The sequence below is a fragment of the Orcinus orca genome, chromosome 17 (assembly GCF_937001465.1).
Source record: "Orcinus orca chromosome 17, mOrcOrc1.1, whole genome shotgun sequence".
Taxonomy (NCBI): domain Eukaryota; kingdom Metazoa; phylum Chordata; class Mammalia; order Artiodactyla; family Delphinidae; genus Orcinus; species Orcinus orca.
The window spans coordinates 84,206,073-84,225,769 of record NC_064575.1 but is presented as its reverse complement, the minus strand read 5'-3'; the positions used below and the strand labels follow the sequence as shown (position 1 = coordinate 84,225,769).

General features: G+C 45.1%; 1 protein-coding gene across 4 annotated transcripts in view; it reads left to right on the top strand.

Annotated features, from left to right (window-relative positions):
* TRAPPC9 (trafficking protein particle complex subunit 9) overlaps nt 1-19,697 on the top strand; it is a 509,514-nt gene that overhangs the window by 179,874 nt on the left and 309,943 nt on the right. For all 4 annotated transcript variants that reach the window (XM_049700891.1, XM_004265298.4, XM_033419745.2 and 1 more), the window contains one exon: nt 1,644-1,768. In XM_049700891.1, the coding sequence (XP_049556848.1) occupies nt 1,644-1,768 (125 nt within the window). The remainder of the gene's footprint in view (nt 1-1,643; nt 1,769-19,697) is intronic.

The following is a 19,697-nucleotide window of genomic DNA, read 5'->3' as shown; positions in this document are numbered from 1 at the left end:
TTCCTGCCTTGTTAGCCCTCCGGTGCCTTGTCTGCGTTCTCGAGTTGTTCTCAGCGGCTGGGTTGGTCTGAATTGTCTACCTGCTGTTATCAGAAGTAGGAGCTCCTGAAGTGCATTCGCTCGTGGGGCTGTTGGGGGTTTGTACTCACCTGCTTGCCTGTTCGATGATGCGTGGGCGCCTGCATTACTTGTAACGGAGTTTTGGTGTGGCTCTCTGCTGCTCGGTTGACTTTCTGTTGGGATTCTGAGGGATGCATAAACTGTCCTCTAGCCACCATCTGGAATTGTATTTTGGGTTTGCATTTTCTCTGCTTAATGCAAGTCATTTAAAAATTAGCTTTTGGGACTTCCCTGGTGGTGCAGTAGATAAGAATCCGCCTGCCAATGCAGGAGATACGGGTTCGAGCCCAGGTCCGGGAAGATCCCACATGCCGCGGAGCAGCTAAGCCCGTGCGCCACAACTACTGAGCCTGCGCTCTAGAGCCCGTGTGCCACAACTACTGAAGCCCGTATGCCTAGAACCCGTGCTCCACAACAAGAGAAACCACCGCAATGAGAAGCCTGCGCACCGCAATGAAGAGTAGCCCCCGCTCGAGGCAACTAGAGAAAGCCCGTGCGCAGCAACGAAGACCCAACACAGCCAAAAATAAATAAACAAATAAATAAAATTAACTTTTCATGGCGATGTTCCTAACAAATGTTTCTTCATAATTGGTGGGCACCTCCATCTAATTTATAAGTGGTTCTAGTTGATAATTGAGTCAGTTTCTTTTGGGGTGCAGAAGATACTTACTTACACTGTTGTCAGCAGTTTTTACAGTCTGAAAATGCATTTTTCTTCAACCTCATGCAGCCATTGTGCTGTGCAAAGGGCCCTTGAGTAACAGGAGGCATCCTGGGAGGGGCGTGACCTGATTTACATTTCTGTGGATGGAAATGAGCCAGAGAGGCATGTGTGTGTGGGGGCAGCCAGGAGGCCTTGTTCTTAGTCCTGGAGGGGCTGATGGCAACCAGACCAGGCTGGTGGCCTTGAAAGCCATTTCTGGAAATACTCTGAGAGCTAACAAGAGCTCCTCTTGGATTGGATGTGGGGTGTGAGATAAAGGACTTAGGAGGAGCCCTGGATTAGACTGACAGGTGAGATCACCAGGTAAGAAAAAGAACAGGTGGCAGGGAGTGCTCTACAGAGGTTTACATACGGTCCTGGACACAGTAGTGGCCTCCTGAAATTGGAAGACGAATGGGCTTTTAGACTAAGTTCAAGTGGCACGGTGAAACCACCGCGTGAACGGAGGCTGAGGGAGCAGCTCGTACAAGGGCTGGAAGGTAAAGGCGGCTTGGCGCTGTCTGAGCACAGGAAGCTGGGGGCGGGTGCAGGTGATGTGGTGCTGCGGCTGTGCCTCCTGACAGATGGTAGGCACCTGGCGTTTTTCAGAAGTGGTACGTCCTCGACTTTGACCTGTGGTAGGTGTGACTCTACGTTCCCGGGAGGTTCACCGGGCGGTTGTAGTTAACACGAGGCAGAGTAGTGAGCACACACGGGAGCATTACTCCAGATATTAGCAATTTTTGAATAAAATCTCCTACATTAAAAAAAAAAATCCGGTTAACTTCTCACTTACAATTTTATTCTCATCTTTCAGACAGCATCAGTGTGAGTGGCTTTCCGCTGTGCAGCCCCTTCCGCCAGGTCGTGAGGCCCCGGGTGGAGAGCAAGCCCGTGAACCCAGCTGAGGGCAGCCGGCCTGGGGACCTGGGTCACGTGAAGGTGAGTCGGCCCCCACGGGGCAGCCCGCCAAGGGGCTTGGCGCTCTGGGTTTCTGCCGAGCCTTTCGGAGGCAAAGTTCTGAGTATTCTTCAGAAAGGAAAGGAAGCGTGTATTTGATAACAGATCTGTGTTTGTGGAAAGCTGGTTTCTCAGTATTTCTCCTTCTGTGTGAGGTTCGGGAAGCAGTTACACTGAAGCTTGAGTGCCTCGTGTGGTGGTGGACTCTTAATTTCCTGAAGTTTCGGGAATTTGTGGGTTGAATCTAGGACTGTACTGATGAAAGTAGAATGTCGCCTGCCTTTTTCTCGTTCATTTAAAAATTTATCTATCGCATCATTATTCTCAGTTCAGATGTTTATCCCGTAGACTTGTCTTAATCCTTAGGCGACTCCTTCCACTTGTTGGTCTTTGAGCACCAGGGCAGCCGGAATGAATATATAAGTCACGAGTGAGTGTTGGTGCACAGGTGCCTTGGGCCTGGAGCCTGAGCAGAGGTGAGCTGTCTCCTCAGAGCACGAGGGCAGTCGGGCAGAGCTCTCGGTGGTCAGCGGCTTGTCAGCACCTGGAAAGCTTGGCTGGGACGCGCCTGCCCAGGGAGCGTGTGTAGAGCGAGGGGACGAGAGGTCCCAGCAGCTGTGACTGGGGAGCAGGCAGCAAAGTCGCCAAGAATGACTTCAATAGGCGTGTGTTCGGGCCCAGCCTTTTGGGGCACTGCTTACATTCTTGGCGTTTAACAGGGTCACTGACTGATTAGACCCATCAGAAGAGCTTGGCCAAACTGGCTGTGAGTCAGTGAGACAACAAATTGTGAGCCATCGGGGCTGCGCTTGATGCAAACAAGATGACGGTGGAAGGACCTGGACGCCGTCTGCCATGAGGCCGTGGCGGAGGGGACGCGCCAACCTGGGTTGATAGAGGTCGCGTCGGTGGGCTGAAGTGCTGAGGAGCTGGGTTTCGGGGGAGAGTCTTCTCCATCTAGGGCCCTGTGGGAAAGAGGAAGGTGGCATAGCTGGGAGTCTCCGTCACTCAGATACAGAAGCTTGATGGCTGTGCGTCAGGGCTGTAGTGTTGGCCAAGGGCCCTGGGATGTGGAAGAAAAGTCCCACCAGAGGGAGCAAAGGCGTAGAGGTTCCGCAAGCGTAGATGCTGTTGGGGTGATTGTTGGCAGGGAGCCGCGGAGGAGAAGCTGGGAAAGGGGCTTCCTTCCAGGCCCCGGATGGTACTTCCCTGCCGTCTCAGGGGTTCCTCCTCCTGGGTCAGGCCCCTCAGCATCGTTACCTTTGCCTCTGCAGTTGGCCTTGTGGCCTCCCCCTCTCCGTCTGCTGTTGGTGCAGCTGTGGCACGATTTTCTTTTTATTTATGTATTTAATTTATTTATTTTTGGCTGCGTTGGGTCTTCGTTGCTGCACACGGGCTTTCTCTAGTTGGCGGCGAGCGGGGGCTACTCTTTGTCGCGGTGTGCGGGCTTCTCACTGCGGTGGCTTCTCTTGTTGCGGAGCACGGGCTCTAGGTGCGTGGGCTCAGTAGTTGTAGCATGTGGGCTCAGTAGTTGTGGCTCACGGGCTCTAGAGCGCAGGCTCAGTAGTTGTGGCGCACGGGCTTAGTTGCTCCGCGGCATGTGGGATCTTCCCGGACCAGGCCTTGAACCCGTGTCCCGTGCATTGACAGGTGGATTCTTTACCACTGTGCCACCAGGGAAGCCCATGATTCTCTTTTATCCACATCCACACACACCAGTCTCCTTTTAGAGCTGTCAGGAATGCTGTCGGGTGGATGTGCTGACCTCGTGGGAGCCTTTGTGCCAAGACGGAGTCACCCAGTTTGTCTGAGGTCTGTTGGCGAGGGGTGCAGTGAGTCCAAACCTGTGAAATGTCGCACGTCTCCCTTGTCGTCCAGATGCGTCCTCGTGGTTCAGTTGAACTTGTGAGGTTCGGCACGGGAGTGGCGTCTGTGAGCAGCTCCTGTGCTTCTGGTGCTGTCATGTGGGAGCCTCCTGGCACTGCTGAGCCTATTACATCAGCCTTCTCCCCAGAGCAGGAACGGCTTTAATTGGGAATGTGCTAAACCTGTAAACCTCGCTGAGGAATGGCGTAGTCATGGAAACAAGTAATTCAGTGAAAGTGGCTTCTGGGGAGCCCCTCAAGAAGTGGGAAAAGATAACATGTGTTTCTTCGGATTTCCCAGAAAGATTCCTTCCCCCGTTTGGTTTGCGGCATGTCTGTCTGCATTTATTCCCGGCTTTTCTGCACACCCTGAAGAATCTTCTAGGATTGAAAACAGATTGTGTGAAGTGAGTGCACATTAGACATAATATTCCTGTAAGTTAGACTCTGCAGTAGGGCCTCTCTGACCCTCAGTTTCTCCATCCTTAAAATGGAGTAATCACGCTCCCTTCATGGGGTTGTTGGGAGGCTTAAATAATAGAAGAGCTGGGCAGGGAGGAGACACAAAGCTGATCAAATCAAGAACTGGTAATGGACTGGGACTTGATTCCTGTATTTTGGGAGAGAAATGAGACTTGGTGAATGAGCCCCGCTGGCTGTTACGGGGGAGCAGCCCCGGCTAGGATGGACACTGGGTGGCCGATCTGGAGTCTCTCGACCAGTTTCTTGGCGCTGCTGAGCCAGCTCCCCAGTGACAGCAAGGCTCGGCCCTGCCTTCTGAGTTAATACTGTGTGCACGAAATGTGGCCGCGTGCCTGGAACGTGGCAGGGCTGCACTGAGAGCCTGCCCGGGAGGGGCTTAGCTTGGGGACCGCCTGTCCTGGGCTGGGGCTGCATGGACGGACGGGAGGCCTCTCGCCTGTTGGCTGTGCTGTGTCCCGCTCGAGGCTCCCTGCAGCTTTGCCTGGTGGAGGCATCCAATTTACAGCCTCCAGGGCCAGACTACCCAGAAAGATGGGAGCTGCATGGGGCCCTGTCCTACTCGGGCCTGGAGCGTAAAGCACTCAGAGAGGCTGGAGGGCCTGCCCCACAGCCAGAGCTAAACCCAGCCGAGGCCCCCGCCGTGTCCGGCTGCTAAATACACCCCAGTTTCCCTCCATCGACAGCAGTGCTCTGTAAAGGCATCACACCCGCTGGTAGCCTGCTGAGAAGCGCTTGGAAATCCCAGCAAAGCCAAAGTTCACCGGCAGGTGGGGCAGCCGGGCCTGCCCTTGGGCTCTGTGCACATGTGCTTCTGGGGAGCTTGCTGGTATGTGCCCACCCTTGTCAACAACACCTTGCCTTTAAAAACATCAGGGAACAGGCCCAGCAGCCTCGGCCATCAGGGTAACAGCTCTGTCCACAGGCACCTCCCGTGGGAACCAGTGTCATGTCGGCCGCTTTCCGGATGGTGGGGGCTCGAGCTGAGGCTGTAGGTGCCCCTGCCTCTGCATGTCCTGCCGTCTCCCTGCTGCTCTGACACCTACACAGTCCATCCAGGGGCCTCAACCACTCACTTAAAACACCCGAGCCCCAGTTTGATCACCTGCAAGTTGGGGAGAAAGTCCTTTCTCACAGGTTGTTAGTGAAGATCTACTGAAATAATACTTGGGCAGGTGTTTTATTAAAAACAATACACAAGCTGGGGAGGAGGAACAGAACTGGGGGTTGCCTGAACAGATGAGTTGCAGGGTGTGGTGAAGGCGTCCCCTGGTTACAGAGCAGGCAGAGGCCAGGCCTCGTCTCGTCCAGCCGGTGTTGCCCACCCAGCCTGGACCCTGCCTGCCTGTCCCAGATGCGCCACATGGCTGCCTGCGTCCTGTCGCGTGGCCGTGCCGGGGCTGTCTTCCCTCTCCTGCGTGCCTGTTGTGTCAAAATTATAGATGATGACTGTGTTCACTAATACATGCACCTATGAAAAAACTCAGGAATCTTCAAAGTTAAGTAGTCAGTCTTAAATCCAACAAGACTTCTCTAAGTAGATGTTCAGATTGTCTGTGAATAGAAAGATTTACTTCTTCCTTTCCAAGCAGGCTAACTTATTCCTTTCCCTGCTTTATTGTACTAGCCTTGTTCATGATTGTAGAGATAAACCATTCAGTCTTTCATCATTAAGTGTGATGGTAGCTGTAGAGTTTTTATACCTGCCCTTTATCCTATTAAGGAAGTTCCCTACAACCATTAAAAAAAAAGTTATAGCAAATAAGCCAACGAAGGAGGTAGAAGTTGAAGCATAAATAATATTCAGTTAGTCCAAAAGAAGGAATAAAGGGAGGACAAAGGAAACAAAGGAAAATGGGACAGATAGAAGACATAGCAAGATGATGGGCGATAAACTTAACCATATCAGTAATCAGATCGAAAGTAAGTAGTCTAAATACTCTAATTGCAGGTAGAGAATGTCAGATTGGACAAAAAAAGCAAGACCCAACTCTAGCTACCTCCAAGTAATGAAATTTAAATATAAAGACAAAAATAGGTTGAAACTAAATGGATGGAGGAAGGTATATACCATGCTTACACTAATGAAAAATCTGGAGTGGCCTTATGGAGAACAGAGAAAAGTAAACTTCAGAGCAAAGAATATTACCAAGGATAAAAAGGTCTTTTCATAATGGTAAAGGGCTCAATTCCTCAAGAAAATGTAAGCCATAAATATTTATGTACCTAATAAGAGCTTCAAGGTACATGAAGCAAAAACTGGTAGAATGGCAAGAAGACATAAATAAATTGAGAGAGATCCATATCCTTCAGTAATTGTTGGAAAAAGTAGACAGAAATGAGGAGAGATAGTATTGTTCAGATCTTCTCTGTCAATCAATTTGACGTAATCAACATTTATAGAGCACTCTGCTCAACAACAGTTAGGTACAGAGTACATGTTCTTTTCAGGTGCGCATAGAACAATTACCAAAGTAGACCATATTGGGGCTGTGATGGTTAGATTTTGTGTGTCATCGGGGCTAGGCTGTGGTGCCCAGTTGTTTGGTCAAACACAAGTTTAGATGTTGCTGTAAAGTGATTTTGGAGATGTGATTAACATTTACCACCAGTTAAGTTAAAGAGGTTGTTCTTCATAATATGGGTAGGCCTCATCCAACCAGCTTAAGGCCTTTGAGCAAAAATTGAGAATTTTGGGGGGAGAAATTTCCAAAATCCCTCTCTCCAAAAATGGAGAAGGAATTCTGCCTCAAGGCTGTGACGTAGGTCCTGCCTGAGTTTCCAGCCCATCAGCCTGCCCTGCAAATCTCAAACTTGCACACTGGCTAGTTCCTTAAAATAGATCTCTTTGTACATGTGTCCACACAGATATTGCCAACACACGTGCCCTATTGGTTTGTGGTTCTGTTTCTCTGGAGAGGCCTGACTGATACAGAGGGCCACAAAACAAATCTCAAATTTAAAAGGATTCGCATTTTTTTTTTTTTTTTTTTTTTTTTGCGGTACGTGGGCATCTCACTGTTGCGGCCTCTCCCGTTGCGGAGCACAGGCCCCGGACGCGCAGGCTCAGCGGCCATGGCTCACGGGCCCAGCCGCTCCGCGGCATGTGGGATCCTCCCGGACCGGGGCACGAACCCGCGTCCCCTGCATCGGCAGGCGGACTCTCAACCACTGCGCCACCAGGGAAGCCCCAGGGATTCTCATTTTATAAAGTATATTCTGACAGTAATAAAATTAAATTAGAAGCCAATAACAAAGATCTTTGAAAAACCCTCAGACATTTGGAAACAAAATGACACTTATAATTAACTCATGGATCAAAGAAGAAATAAAAAATTAGAAAGAATTTTGAAATGAGTGAAAATGTGAAAGCACAATATATCATTTGTGGGAAGCCACTAAAGCAGTAGTTTGGGGAAATTTATAATACTTAATGCCTATGTCAGAATAGAAGAATAGCCTTCAATCAATAAACCTCAGCTTCAACTTGAAGAAAGTAGTAGAAAAAAATGTGGAAGTTAAACCTAGAGTAGAAAAGGAAATAATAAAGACCAGAACAGAAATCAGTGAAACTGGAAACAAAAAAACCCGATATTGACAAACCAAAAGCTTATTCTTTGAGAAAAATCAGTGAAGTCTACCAACTTCTAGTCAGATGGATCATAGAGAAAAGACATAAATTAAAAATATTAGGAATGAAAAAGGTGGCATCACTACAGGTTCTACACATATTAAATGCATAACGGATATATCATGAACAACTTTATGCCAATAAATTTGAAAACTGAGGTGAAATGGACAAATCCCTTTAAAAAAATTTTTATTGAAGTATAGTTGATTTACAGTGTTGTGTTAATTTCTGCTGTACAGCAAAGTGACTCAGTTTTACATACATATTTTTGCATATTCTTTTCAATTATGGTTAATCACAGAATATTGACTGTAATTCCCTGTGCTCTACAGTAGAACTTTGCTCATCCATCCTATATGTAATGGTTTGCATCTGCTAATCCCACACTCCCAGTCCTTTCTCCCCACCCTCATCCCCTTGGCAACCACAGGTCTGTTCTCTATATCTGTGAGTCTGTTTTTGTTTTGTAGGTATGTTTATTTGTGTCATATTTTAGATTCCACATATAAATGATATCATGGTGTTTGTCTTTCTCTTTCTGACTTACTGAGCTTAATATGATAATCTCTAGATCCATCCATGTTGCTGCAAATGGCATTATTTCATTCTTTTTAATGGCGACAAATTCATTGAAAGACTCAAAGTATTAAAGCTTACTCATAGAAGGAAGTAGATAATCTGAATAGCTTTATATCCATTAAGGAAACGGAATTTTTTGTTAAAACCATCCCATAGAGAAAATCCAGGCCCAGGTGGCTCACCCATGCAGCTTACCAAACATAAAGGGAGGAATAATACAAATTTTATGTAAGCTTTTCTTGCAGGAAACTTGAGAAAGAAGGAATACTGCTAATTCGTTCTATGAGGTCAGCATTACCCTGATATCAAAACCAGACAAAGATTATAAAAACAAAAACAAAGACTCCTGAACATAGATAGGAAAATTTTAACGGAATTTTTTTACCATAATATTGGCTGAGTGGCATTTATCTGAGGAATGCAAGGTTGGTTTAACATTAGAAAACCAGCAAATGTAATTCTTCATATCAACAAACTAAAAAACAAATGATATAAGCATCTCAGTAGATGAAGAAAAAGCATCTGACAAAGTACAATATCTATGTCTAATAAAAACTCAGCAGACTTAGAAATAGAAGGGAACTTCCTCAACCTGATGAAGTGCACCCACAAAACTGCTACAGCCCCCTTTGAACTTAAAGGTGGAAAACAGGTTGTGCTTTCCCTAAGGGCAGCCACACCGGGCCACGCATCCTGGCTCCCCAGGTGTACCCTCTCACTGTACTCTTCATTGGCGCTGGCTGTTCACTTTGATTGGAGGTTCTCTCTCAGTTCCTTTGATTCCTGGCATGTTCTCCGGTGCTCCTCCAGGGCCACGCCCTGATGTTACCTTGTCTGCCAAGCTGTCAGTGGTGGCCCTGTGCTCATGTCCCCGAGTTCTCCATAGCTGTGAGCTCCTCATGGCCGTGGCCTGGTCCGCGCCTCCTGGCACAGTGCTCGGCCTTTGGGAAATCTTTCTGGACCCAGATATTCCAGATAGCTAGGTCAGATATTCCCTTTCCACAGGAATTCTCCTTTCTCTAAAGAGGTTCTCTCCATCAGTGAGGCAAAGCAGGGCAGTGGAGTAAGTTTCTTCTCACTCAGAGTAAAGTCTAGTTTTCAGATTCTTTAGAAGCCCAACAACATTCAGATGCTGTCTTATGCCCTATTAAATATTTTATTTTACTTTAACCTTTACAGTAAAGAACCATAGGATATTCATGAAGTTCTTACATGCTTTTACGTTTTAATAGTTGTATTTATAAATGGACTGACTGGAAGAATCTGCTAAGAAAACTTAACAGTAAATGTATTTGAGTTAAAAACAAAAAAACCTATGTCATGGAATAGCATATTTTCTTAATCAAGCTGTGTTATTAGGGGAAAATGGTTTCATGAGCCTTTTGGTGCCTCGGGGCAGCAGAGTGAAGGTTCTCATTAGCTTGGAGGAGAAAATGTGTTAGACCATTTGTTCATTGATCATTCACACGCTCAAGGATGGCAAGCAGGTGGGCGGCCCAGGCTGGAGACTGTGCTGGCCAGGGAGGCTTGGAACGTGGCAGCAGAGAGATCGAACTTTTTAAACAGTATTTACAGGTTACATCCCTCATGACTGCAACTTCCCAGTATTTGGGTGGGAGTTACTGAACAGCTCAGAAAGATTAAGCAACATGCCCAAGGTCAGGCAGTTTCAAAGTAGAAGCTAAAATTCAAACCCAGTTATGGCTAAATCCAAAGCTTGTATTGTTTCCACAATGTCATGCTTCCCCTCTCTATATACTTTCTAAGTTTCCAAACTTATTATGGAATACAAAACATACTCTGTTGATTCAAGCCGTATTTATAGAGCGGCGAATATAAGCTTTTCGCCTATCTGACCCTCAGTTTTCAATCTGTGAAATGCAGATCATAAGCCTTCCTCCTGGGCTATTGTAAGGAGGAAAGCGTCTGCTATTAGCCCTGGTAGATAAGAAAAGCTTACAAAATGGCAAATCCAATTCAGTTCCAAATTATTTCTAATCTGTCCCAGGAATAGTTACAGAGACAGTTTAAACTCTACAAAGTTTAAGCATAAAGGCATCAAAAGAATCCTTTAATCTGCTCAACAATTTCAAAACTTAGTAAGAAATGTAGCAGTAAGAGAAGTGGAGAGTCCACTGCATGTGGAATTCTAAACAGATATCAGGGAGAGGGGCCAGAAGAATGCTCCTTGAGGTTCCATGACACGGTGAAGGCTTTTGTCCACCATGATGGTCACTGTTTACCTGAACCCCTGTAACATTTCATCCACTCCACCCATTCAACAAGCCCCTGGTGAGTAACTGTTCAGTGCCCAGTTCTGGGAGCTGGGGCTGTAACAGGGCAGGACGACGTCCTGGAGCTCACCTTCCGGCAGAGGAGACGAACAGTAAGCACACACATGTCAACTGGTGAGAGGTGCTGTGCGGGAAGGTCAAGGAAGGAAGAGGATGGGGCCTGCTTGCCCCATTGGCACAGGCCTTTCTGCAGAGGCACCATGGCAGTCTGAGATGCATGTGCACACACACAGTCTGTGTCAGATGGTTTCCTGTATTGAGGTAGGACACGACTTAGAACATCACCACAGCTGCCATAACTATTATATAAGCCAGTTTTCTTCCCAGTAGGGTGGTCCAAGCTAAGGATGATACCTTACTAATCTTTGCCTTTTCAGCACTTGGTACCAGGGCAGGCACATCACAGGCTCCCAGTAAGTGTTGAATACTGAACAAGAAAGAAAAGGAAATGTCTTCTAAAGGGTTGCTCTGTGCTCTCATTCCTTTCCTATTAATCATATGCTACGTTTGATCACAGCAGGACCTTATCACGTTGGTTGGTACACAGTAGCATGCATCCGAATCACCTGGGGGCTTGTTAAAACAGAGCGCTGGGCCCCATCCTCGATTTCTAATTCGGCAGGTCTGGGTCGGGGCTGAGAGTGCATTTCTAACAGGTTTGCAGCTGCTGCAGCTGGCTGTGGGCACCATGCTTTGAGGACCACTGCCTTAGGGTAGGAGATGTTTTCGATTTGTTTAACGTCTTTTACTGTCTGTAGGACGGCACTGTAAGCAGTTCTGGACCTTCCTGCTGTGCCTCATGCCCTGTGATATAACTCTTAGGTTAGCACAGGGGAAGCTCTCTAAGTAGCTCAGTTTGAGGTACCTCAGTGACTGACTTATAGCACCTGGATTCCTGGGAAGGCATTTTCATAAACATTTGTGGTAAAATCTTAACATAAACATACAGTTAAAATTAAATCGAGGCATTCAAACGCATATTTTGGGGAAGGTCAAGAGACACCTGTCTAGGAGCCCATAAACCCGCCAGCCCCGCTGCAGCCCAGGGCCCTTCCACGGGATGAGCCTCATGGTGCCACCGTGTGGGGGTCACAGAAGCCCTCAAACCTTTGAGCACCCTGGCCCGTCATGAGAGTGCCTGTTGGTTCACCAGCAGGACTCAAGGAACGGATTCCCAGGCAGACAGCAGAGGAAAATGGGTACTTTCATTGCATTCTTGCCAAACAGGAAAATTGAGTTAGATCAGCTTTTCAGAACGACTGACAGAAAGCCAATATGTTTGCTTTGGGTAAGGAAATGGAAATTTCACACCACAGACATACGGGGTCCAAGAGTCATTTTACAAAATGTCCTGCCATACAGATTTAGGTGATCTCATCAGTCCCTAAAAAGCCCCAAACTGTTTAAATAGTGACCACATTAAACAAAAGAATCCTGCCCCCTCTCCCAACCCGGAAACATCTACACTATTGAAACAAGCGAAATGGGGGAAACAATTACTTGTCATCAAACAGCCATGGATAAACCTCAGCGTTGTCTCAGTGGGTGGGTTACTTCACTTCATCTGTGAACGAGAGATCATCCTTAGTCCTCAGGGGAGTTCTGAGGGTGAAGCAGGTCACAGAACCCAAGTGTGGAGACCCCCCAGCTCCCTCTGCCCTCTGGTTGGCACATCCCTCTGTCATCTCTACATTGCTTGTATGGCGTTGTCGGCAGTAGGCTTGTCTGTCACCCCATGTGACCCCAAGCTCCACGAAGGCAGAAAACGCTCACGTTTCCTTATCCATGCTCTACAGGATATCTAGCGCATGCTGGGTGCCCAATCGATGGCCGTTAGACTGGGAGAAACACAGAAAGCTGTGGAGGAGGCAGGCAGAAGGAGGAGCCTTCTTTATTTTTTAACATCTCTATTGGAGTATAATTGCTTTACAGTGGTGTGTTAGTTTCTGCTGTATAACAAAGTGAATCAGCTCTACATATGCATATATCCCCATATCCCCTCCCTCTTGCGTCTCCCTCCCCCCGTCCCTACCCCACCCCTCTAGGTGGTCACAAAGCACCGAGCTGATCTCCCTGTGCTATGCGGCTGCTTCCCACTAGCTATCTGTTTTACATTTGGTCATATATATAAGTCCATGCCACTCTCTCACTTTGTCCCAGCTTCCCCTTCCCCCTCCCTGTGTCCTCAAGTCCATTCTCTACGTCTGCATCTTTATTCCTGTCCTGCCCCTAGGTTCTTCAGAACCTTTTTTTTTTAAGATTCCATATATATGTGTTAGCATACGGTATTTGTTTTTCTCTTTCTGACTTACTTCACTCTGTATGACAGTCTCTAGGTCCATCCACCTCACTACAAATAACTCAATTTCGTTTCTTTTTATGGCTGAGTAATATTCCATTGTATATATGTGCCACATCTTCTTTATTCATTCATCTGTCGATGGACACTTAGGTTGTTTCCATATCCTGGCTATTGTAAACAGAGCTGCAATGAACATTGTGGTACATGTCTCTTTTTGAATTATGGTTTTCTCAGGGTATATGCCCAGTAGTAGGATTGCTAGGTCATATGGTAGTTCTATTTTTAGTTTTTAAGGAACCTCCATACTGTTCTCCATAGTGGCTGTATCCATTTACATTCCCACCAACAGTCTAAGAGGGTTCCCTTTTCTCCACACCCTCTCCAACATTTATTGTTTGTAGATTTTTTTTTTTTTTTTTTTTTTGCAGTACGCGGGCCTCTCACTGTTGCGACCTCTCCCATTGTAGAGCACAGGCTCCGGACGCGCAGGCTCAGCAGCCATGGCTCATGGGCCCAGCCGCTCCACGGCATGTGGGATCTTCCCAGACCAGGGCACGAACCCGCGTCCTCTGCATCGGCAGGCGGACTCTCAACCACTGCGCCACCAGGGAAGCCCATTTGTAGATTTTTAGATGATGGCCATTCTGACCGGTGTGAGGTAATACCTCATTGTAGTTTTGATTCCCATTTCTCTAATTAGTGATGTTGAGCATCCTTTCATGTGTTTGTTGGCAGTCTGTATATCTTCTTTGGAGAAATGTCTATTTAGGTCTTCTGCCCATTTTTGGATTGGGTTGTTTATTTTTTTTGATATTGAGCTGCATGAGCTGCTTGTATATTTTGGAGATTAATCCTTTTTCAGTTTCTTTGTTTGCAAATATTTTTTCCCATTCTGAGGATTGTCTTTTCGTCTTGTTCATGGTTTCCTTTGCTGTGCAAAAGCTTTTAAGTTTCATTAGGTCCCATTTGTTTGTTTTTATTGCCATTTCTCTAGGAGGTGGGTCAAAAGGATCTTGCTGTGATTTATGTCATAGAGTGTAGTGTTCTGCCTATGTTTTCCTCTAAGAGTTTTATAGTGTCTGGCCTTCCATTTAGGTCTTTAATCCGTTTTGAGTTTATTTTTGTGTATGGTGTTAAGGAGTGTTCTAATTTCATTCTTTTACATGTAGCTGTCCAGTTTTTCCGGCACCACTTATTGAAGAGGCTATCTTTTCTCCATTGTGTGTTCTTGCCTCGTTTATCAAATATAAGGGGACCATATGTGCGTGAGTTTATCTCTGGGCTTTCTATCCTGTTCCATTGATCTATCTTTCTGTTTTTGTGCCAGTACCATAGTGTCTTGATTACTGTAGCTTTGTAGTATAGTCTGAAGTCAGGGAGTGTGATTCCTCCAGCTCCGTTTTTCTTTCTCAAGATTGTTTTGGCTATTCGGGGTATTTGTGTTTCCATATAGATTGTGAAATTTTTTGTTCTAGTTCTGTGAAAAATGCTACTGGTAGTTTGGTAGGGATTGCAGTGAACCTGTACATTGCTTTCGTAGTATAGTCATTTTCACAATGTTGATTCTTCCAATCCAAGAACATGGTATATCTCTCCATCTATTTCTATCATCTTTAATTTCTTTCAACAGTGTCTTATAATTTTCTGCATACAGGTCTTTTGTCTCCTTAGGTAGGTTTATTCCTAGATATTTTATTCTTTTTGTTGCAGTGGTAAATGAGAGTGTTTTCTTAATTTCACTTTCAGATTTTTCATCATTAGTGTATAGGAATGCAAGAGATTTCTGTGCGTTAACTTTGTATCCTGCTACTGTACCAGGTTCATTGATTAGCTCTAGTAGTTTTCTGGTAACATCTTTAGAATTCTGTATGTATAGTATCATGTCATTTGCAAACAGTGACAGCTTTACTTCTTCTTTTCCGATTTGGATTCCTTTTATTTCCTTTTCTTCTCTGATTGCTGTGGCTAAAACTTCCAGAACTGTGTTGAATGTTAGTGGTGAGAGTGGGCAACCTTGTCTTGTTCCTGATCTTAGTGGAAATGGTTTCCGTTTTTCACCATTGAGAACGATGTTGGCTGTGGGTTTGTCATATATGGCCTTTATTATGTTGAGGAAAGTTCCCTGTATGCCTGCTTTCTGGAGGGTTTCTATCATAAATGGGTGTTGAATATTGTTGAAAGCTTTTTCTGCATCTATTGAAATGGTCATATGGTTTTTCTCCTTCAATTTGTTAATATGGTGTATCACATTGACTGATTTGAGTATATTGAAGAATCTTTGCATTCCTGGGTTAAACCCCACTTGATCATGGTGTATGATCCTTTTAATGTGCTGTTGGATTCTGTTAGCTAGTATTTCGTTGAGGATTTTGCATCTATGTTCGTCAGTGATATTGGCCTGTAGTTTTCTTTTTTTGTGACATCTTTGTCTGGTTTTGGTATCAGGGTGATGGGTGGCCTCGTAGAGTGAGTTCGGGAGTGTTCCTCCCTCTGTTATATTTTGGAAGGGCTTGAGAAGGATAGGTGTTAGGTCTTCTCTAAATGTTAGATAGAATTTGCCTGTGAAGCCTTCTGGTCCTGGGCTTTTTTGTTGGAAGATTTTTAGTCACAGTCTCAATTTCAGTGCTTGTGATTGGTCTGTTTATATTTTCTGTTTCTTCCTGGTTCAGTCTCAGAAGGTTGTGCTTTTCTAAGAATTTGACCATTTCTTCCAAGTTGTCCATTTTATTGGCATGTAGTTGCTTGTAGTAATCTCTCAAGATCCTTTGTATTTCTGCAGTGTTGGTTGTTACTTCTCCTTTTTCATTTCTAATTCTATTGATTTGAGTCTTCTTCCTTTTTGTCTTGATGAGTCTGGCTAATGGTTTATCAATTTTGTTTATCTTGTCTAAGAACCAGCTTTTAGTTTTATTGATCTTTGCTATTGGTTCCTTCATTTCTTTTTCAGTGACTTCCTATCTGATCTTTAAGATTTCTTTCCTTCTGCTAACTTTGGGTTTTTTTATTCATCTTTCTCTAATTGTTTTAGGTGTAAGGTTAGGTTGTTTGAGGTGTTTCTTGTTTCTTGAGGTAGGATTGCATTGCTATAAACTTCCCTCTTAGAACTGCTGTTGCTGCATCCCATAGGTTTTGGGTTGTCGTGTTTTCATTGTCATTTGTTTCTAGGTATTTTTTGATTTCCTCTTTGATTTCTTCACTGATGTCTTGGTTATTTGGTAGTGTATTGTTTAACCTCCATTTGTTTGTATTTTTTACAGATTTTTTCCTGTAATTGATAACTAGTCTCACAGCCTTGTTGTCGGAAAAGATTCTTGATATGATTTCAATTTTCTTGAATTTACCAAGGCTTGATATGTGACCCAAGGTATGAGCTATCCTGGAGAATGTTCCATGAGCACTTGAGAAGAAAGTGTATTCTGTTGTTTTTGGATGGAATGTCCTATAAATAGCAGTTAAGTCCATCTTGTTTAATGTGTCACTTAAAGCTTGTGTTTCCTTATTTATTTTCATTTTTGATGATATGTCCGTTGGTGAAAGTGGTGTGTTCGAGTCCCCTACTATGATTGTGTTACTGCTGATTTCCCCTTTTATGGCTGTTAACATTTGCCTTATGTATTGAGGTGCTCCTATGTTGGGTGCGTAAATATCTACAACTGTTATCTCTTCTTCTTGGATTGATCCCTTGATCATTATGTAGTGTCCTTCTTTGTCTGTTGTAATAGTCTTTATTTTGACATCTGTTTTGTCTGATATGAGAATTGCTACTGCAGCTTTCTTCTGATCTCCATTTGCATGGATTATCTTTTTCCATCCCCTCACTTTCAGTCTGTATGTGTCCCTAGGTCTGAAGTGGGTCTCTTGTAGACAGCAGATATACGGGTCTTGATTTCGTATCCATTCAGCCAGTCTATGTCTTTTGGTTGGAACATTTAGTCCATTTACATTTAAGGTAGTTATTGATATGTATGTTCCCATTACCATCTTCTTATTTGTTTTGCTTTTGTTATTGCAGGTCTTTTTCCTTCTCTTGTGTTTCCTGCCTAGAGAAGTTCCTTTAAGCATTTTTGTAAAGCTGGTTTGGTGGTGGTGAATTCTCTTAGCTTTAGCTTGTCTGTAAAGGTTTTAATTTCTCCATCGAACCTGAATGAGATCCTTGCTGGGTAGAGTCATCTTGGTTGTAGGTTTTTCCCTTTCATCACTTTAAATATGTCCTGCCACTCCCTTCTGGCTTGCAGAGTTTCTGCTGAAAGAGCAGCTGTTAACCTTATGGGTATTCCCTTGTATGTTATTTGTTGCTTTTCCATTGCTGCTTTTAATATTTTTTCTTTGTATTTAATTTTTGATAGTTTGATTCATGTGCGTCTTGGCATGTTTCTCCTTGGATTTATCCTGTATGGGACTCTCTGTGCTTCCTGGACTTGACTCACTATTTCCTTTCTTATATTAGGGAAGTTGTCAACTGTAATCTCTTCAAATATTTTCTCAGTCCCTTTATTTTTCTCTTCTTTTTCTGGGACCCATATAGTTTGAATGTTGGTGCATTTAATGTTGTCCCTGAGCTCTCCGAGACTGTCCTCAATTCTTTACATTCTTTTCTCTTTGTTCCACTCTGTGGTAATTATTTCCACTATTTTATCTTCCAGGTCACTTATCCGTTCTTCTGCCTCAGTTATTCTGCTATTGACTCCTTCTAGAGAATTTTAAATTTCATTTATTGTGTTGTTCATCATTGTTTGTTTGCTCTTTGGTTTTTCTAGGTCCTTGTTAAACGTATCTTGTATTTTCTCCATTCTATTTCCAAGATTTTGGATCATCTTTACTGTTATTACTCTGAATTCCTTTTCAGGTAGGCTGCCTATTTCCTCTTCATTTGTTAGGTCTGGTGGGTTTTTAGTTTGCTTTTTCATCTGCTGTGTGTTTATCTGTCTTCTCATGTTGCTTAACTTACTGTGTTTGGGGTCTCCTTTTTGCAGGCTGCAGGTTCATAGTTCCCATTGTTTTTGCTGTCTGCCCCCAGTGGGTAAGGTTGGTTCAGTGGGTTGTGTAGGCTTCCTGGTGGAGGGAACTGGTGTCTGTGTTTTGGTGGATGAGGCTGGATCTTGTCTTTCTGGTGGGCAGGACCATGTCCAGTGGTGTGTTTTGGGGTGTCTGTGACCTTATCATGATTTTAGGCAACCTTTCAGAAATGGGTAGGAGTGTGTTCTTGTCTTGCTAGTTGTTTGGCCTGGCGTGTCCAGCACTGTAGCTTGCTGGTCATTGAGTGGAGGTGGGTCTTATCGTTGAGATGGAGACCTCTGGGATAGCTTTTACCATTTGAGATTTCGTGGAGCTGGGAGGTCTCTGGTGGACCAGTGTACTGAACTCGGCTCTCCCACCTCAGAGGCTCAGGCCTGACACACGGCCGGAGCACCAAGACCCTGTCAGCCACTCGGCTCAGAAGAAAAGGGAGGAAGATATATGAATGAATGAATGAATGAATGTTATTAAAGTAAAAAAAAATATTAAAAATAAAAAGATAAAGTAAGAGAAAAGAAAAGAAAGAAGAGAGCAACCAAATCAAAGAACAAATCCCCCAATGATAACAAGTGCTAAAAACTATACTAAAAAATAAAAAAAGAAAACAAAACAAAAAGAACAGACAGACAGAACCCTAGGAGAAGTAGTAAAAGTAATGCTATACAAACAAAATCACACAAAGAAGCATACACATACACACTCACAAAAAGAAAATGGAAAAAATATATATATAAAAGGAAGAGAGCAACCAAATCAATAAAGAAATGTACCAATGATAATAAGCTCTAAATACTAAATGAAGATAAACATAAAACCAGAAAAAAATAAGATGCAGAAAGCAAACCCCAAGTCTACAGTTGCTCCCGAAGTCCACCACCTCAATTTTGGGATGATTCATTGTCTATGCAGGTATTCCAGAGATGCAGAGCACATCAAGTTTATTGTGGAGCTTTAATCCGCTGCTCCTGAGGCTGCTGGGAGAGATTTCCCTTTCTCTTCTTTGTTCGCACAGCTCCCGGGGTTCAGCTTTGGGTTTGGCCCCTCCTCTGCGTGTAGGTCACCTGAGGTTTTCTGTTCCTGCCCAGACAGGAAGGGGTTAAAGGAGCCGCTGATTAGGGGGCTCTGGCTCACTCAGGCCGGGGGGAGGGAGGGGTACGGAGTGTGGGGCGAACCTGTGGCGGCAGAGGCCGGCGTCACGTTGCACCAGCTAAGGCGCGCCGTGCATTCCGGGGAAGTTGTCCCTGGATCCCGGGACCCTGGCAGTGGCGGGCTGCACAGGCTTCCAGGAGGAGAGGTGTGGATAGTGACCTGTGCTCGCACACAGGCTTCTTGGTGGCTGCAGCAGCAGCCTTAGCGTTTCATGCCCATCTCTGGTGTTCACGCTGATAGGTGTGGCTCGCGCCCGTCTCTGGAGATCGTTTAGGCGGTGCTCTGAGTCCCCTCTCCTCGTGCACCCTGAAATAACGGTCTCTTGCCTCTTAGGCAGGTCCAGACTTTTTCCCGGACTCCCTCTTGGCTGGCTGTGGCTCACTAGCCCCCTTCAGGCTGTGTTCGTGCAGCCAACCCCAGTCCTCTCCCTCGAGCATTCTTCTTGAGTGGGAAAAAGGCATTTGAAGCTGAGGGACCAGCCTAGGCAACAGCAAGGAGGAATTAGCTTCTTTTACATGTGTGGAGCAATTCTGCTAAAGTATGGCAATAAAAGATGAGCTAGGAGAAGTTCAGATGAGACGGCGCGGTGATGAGT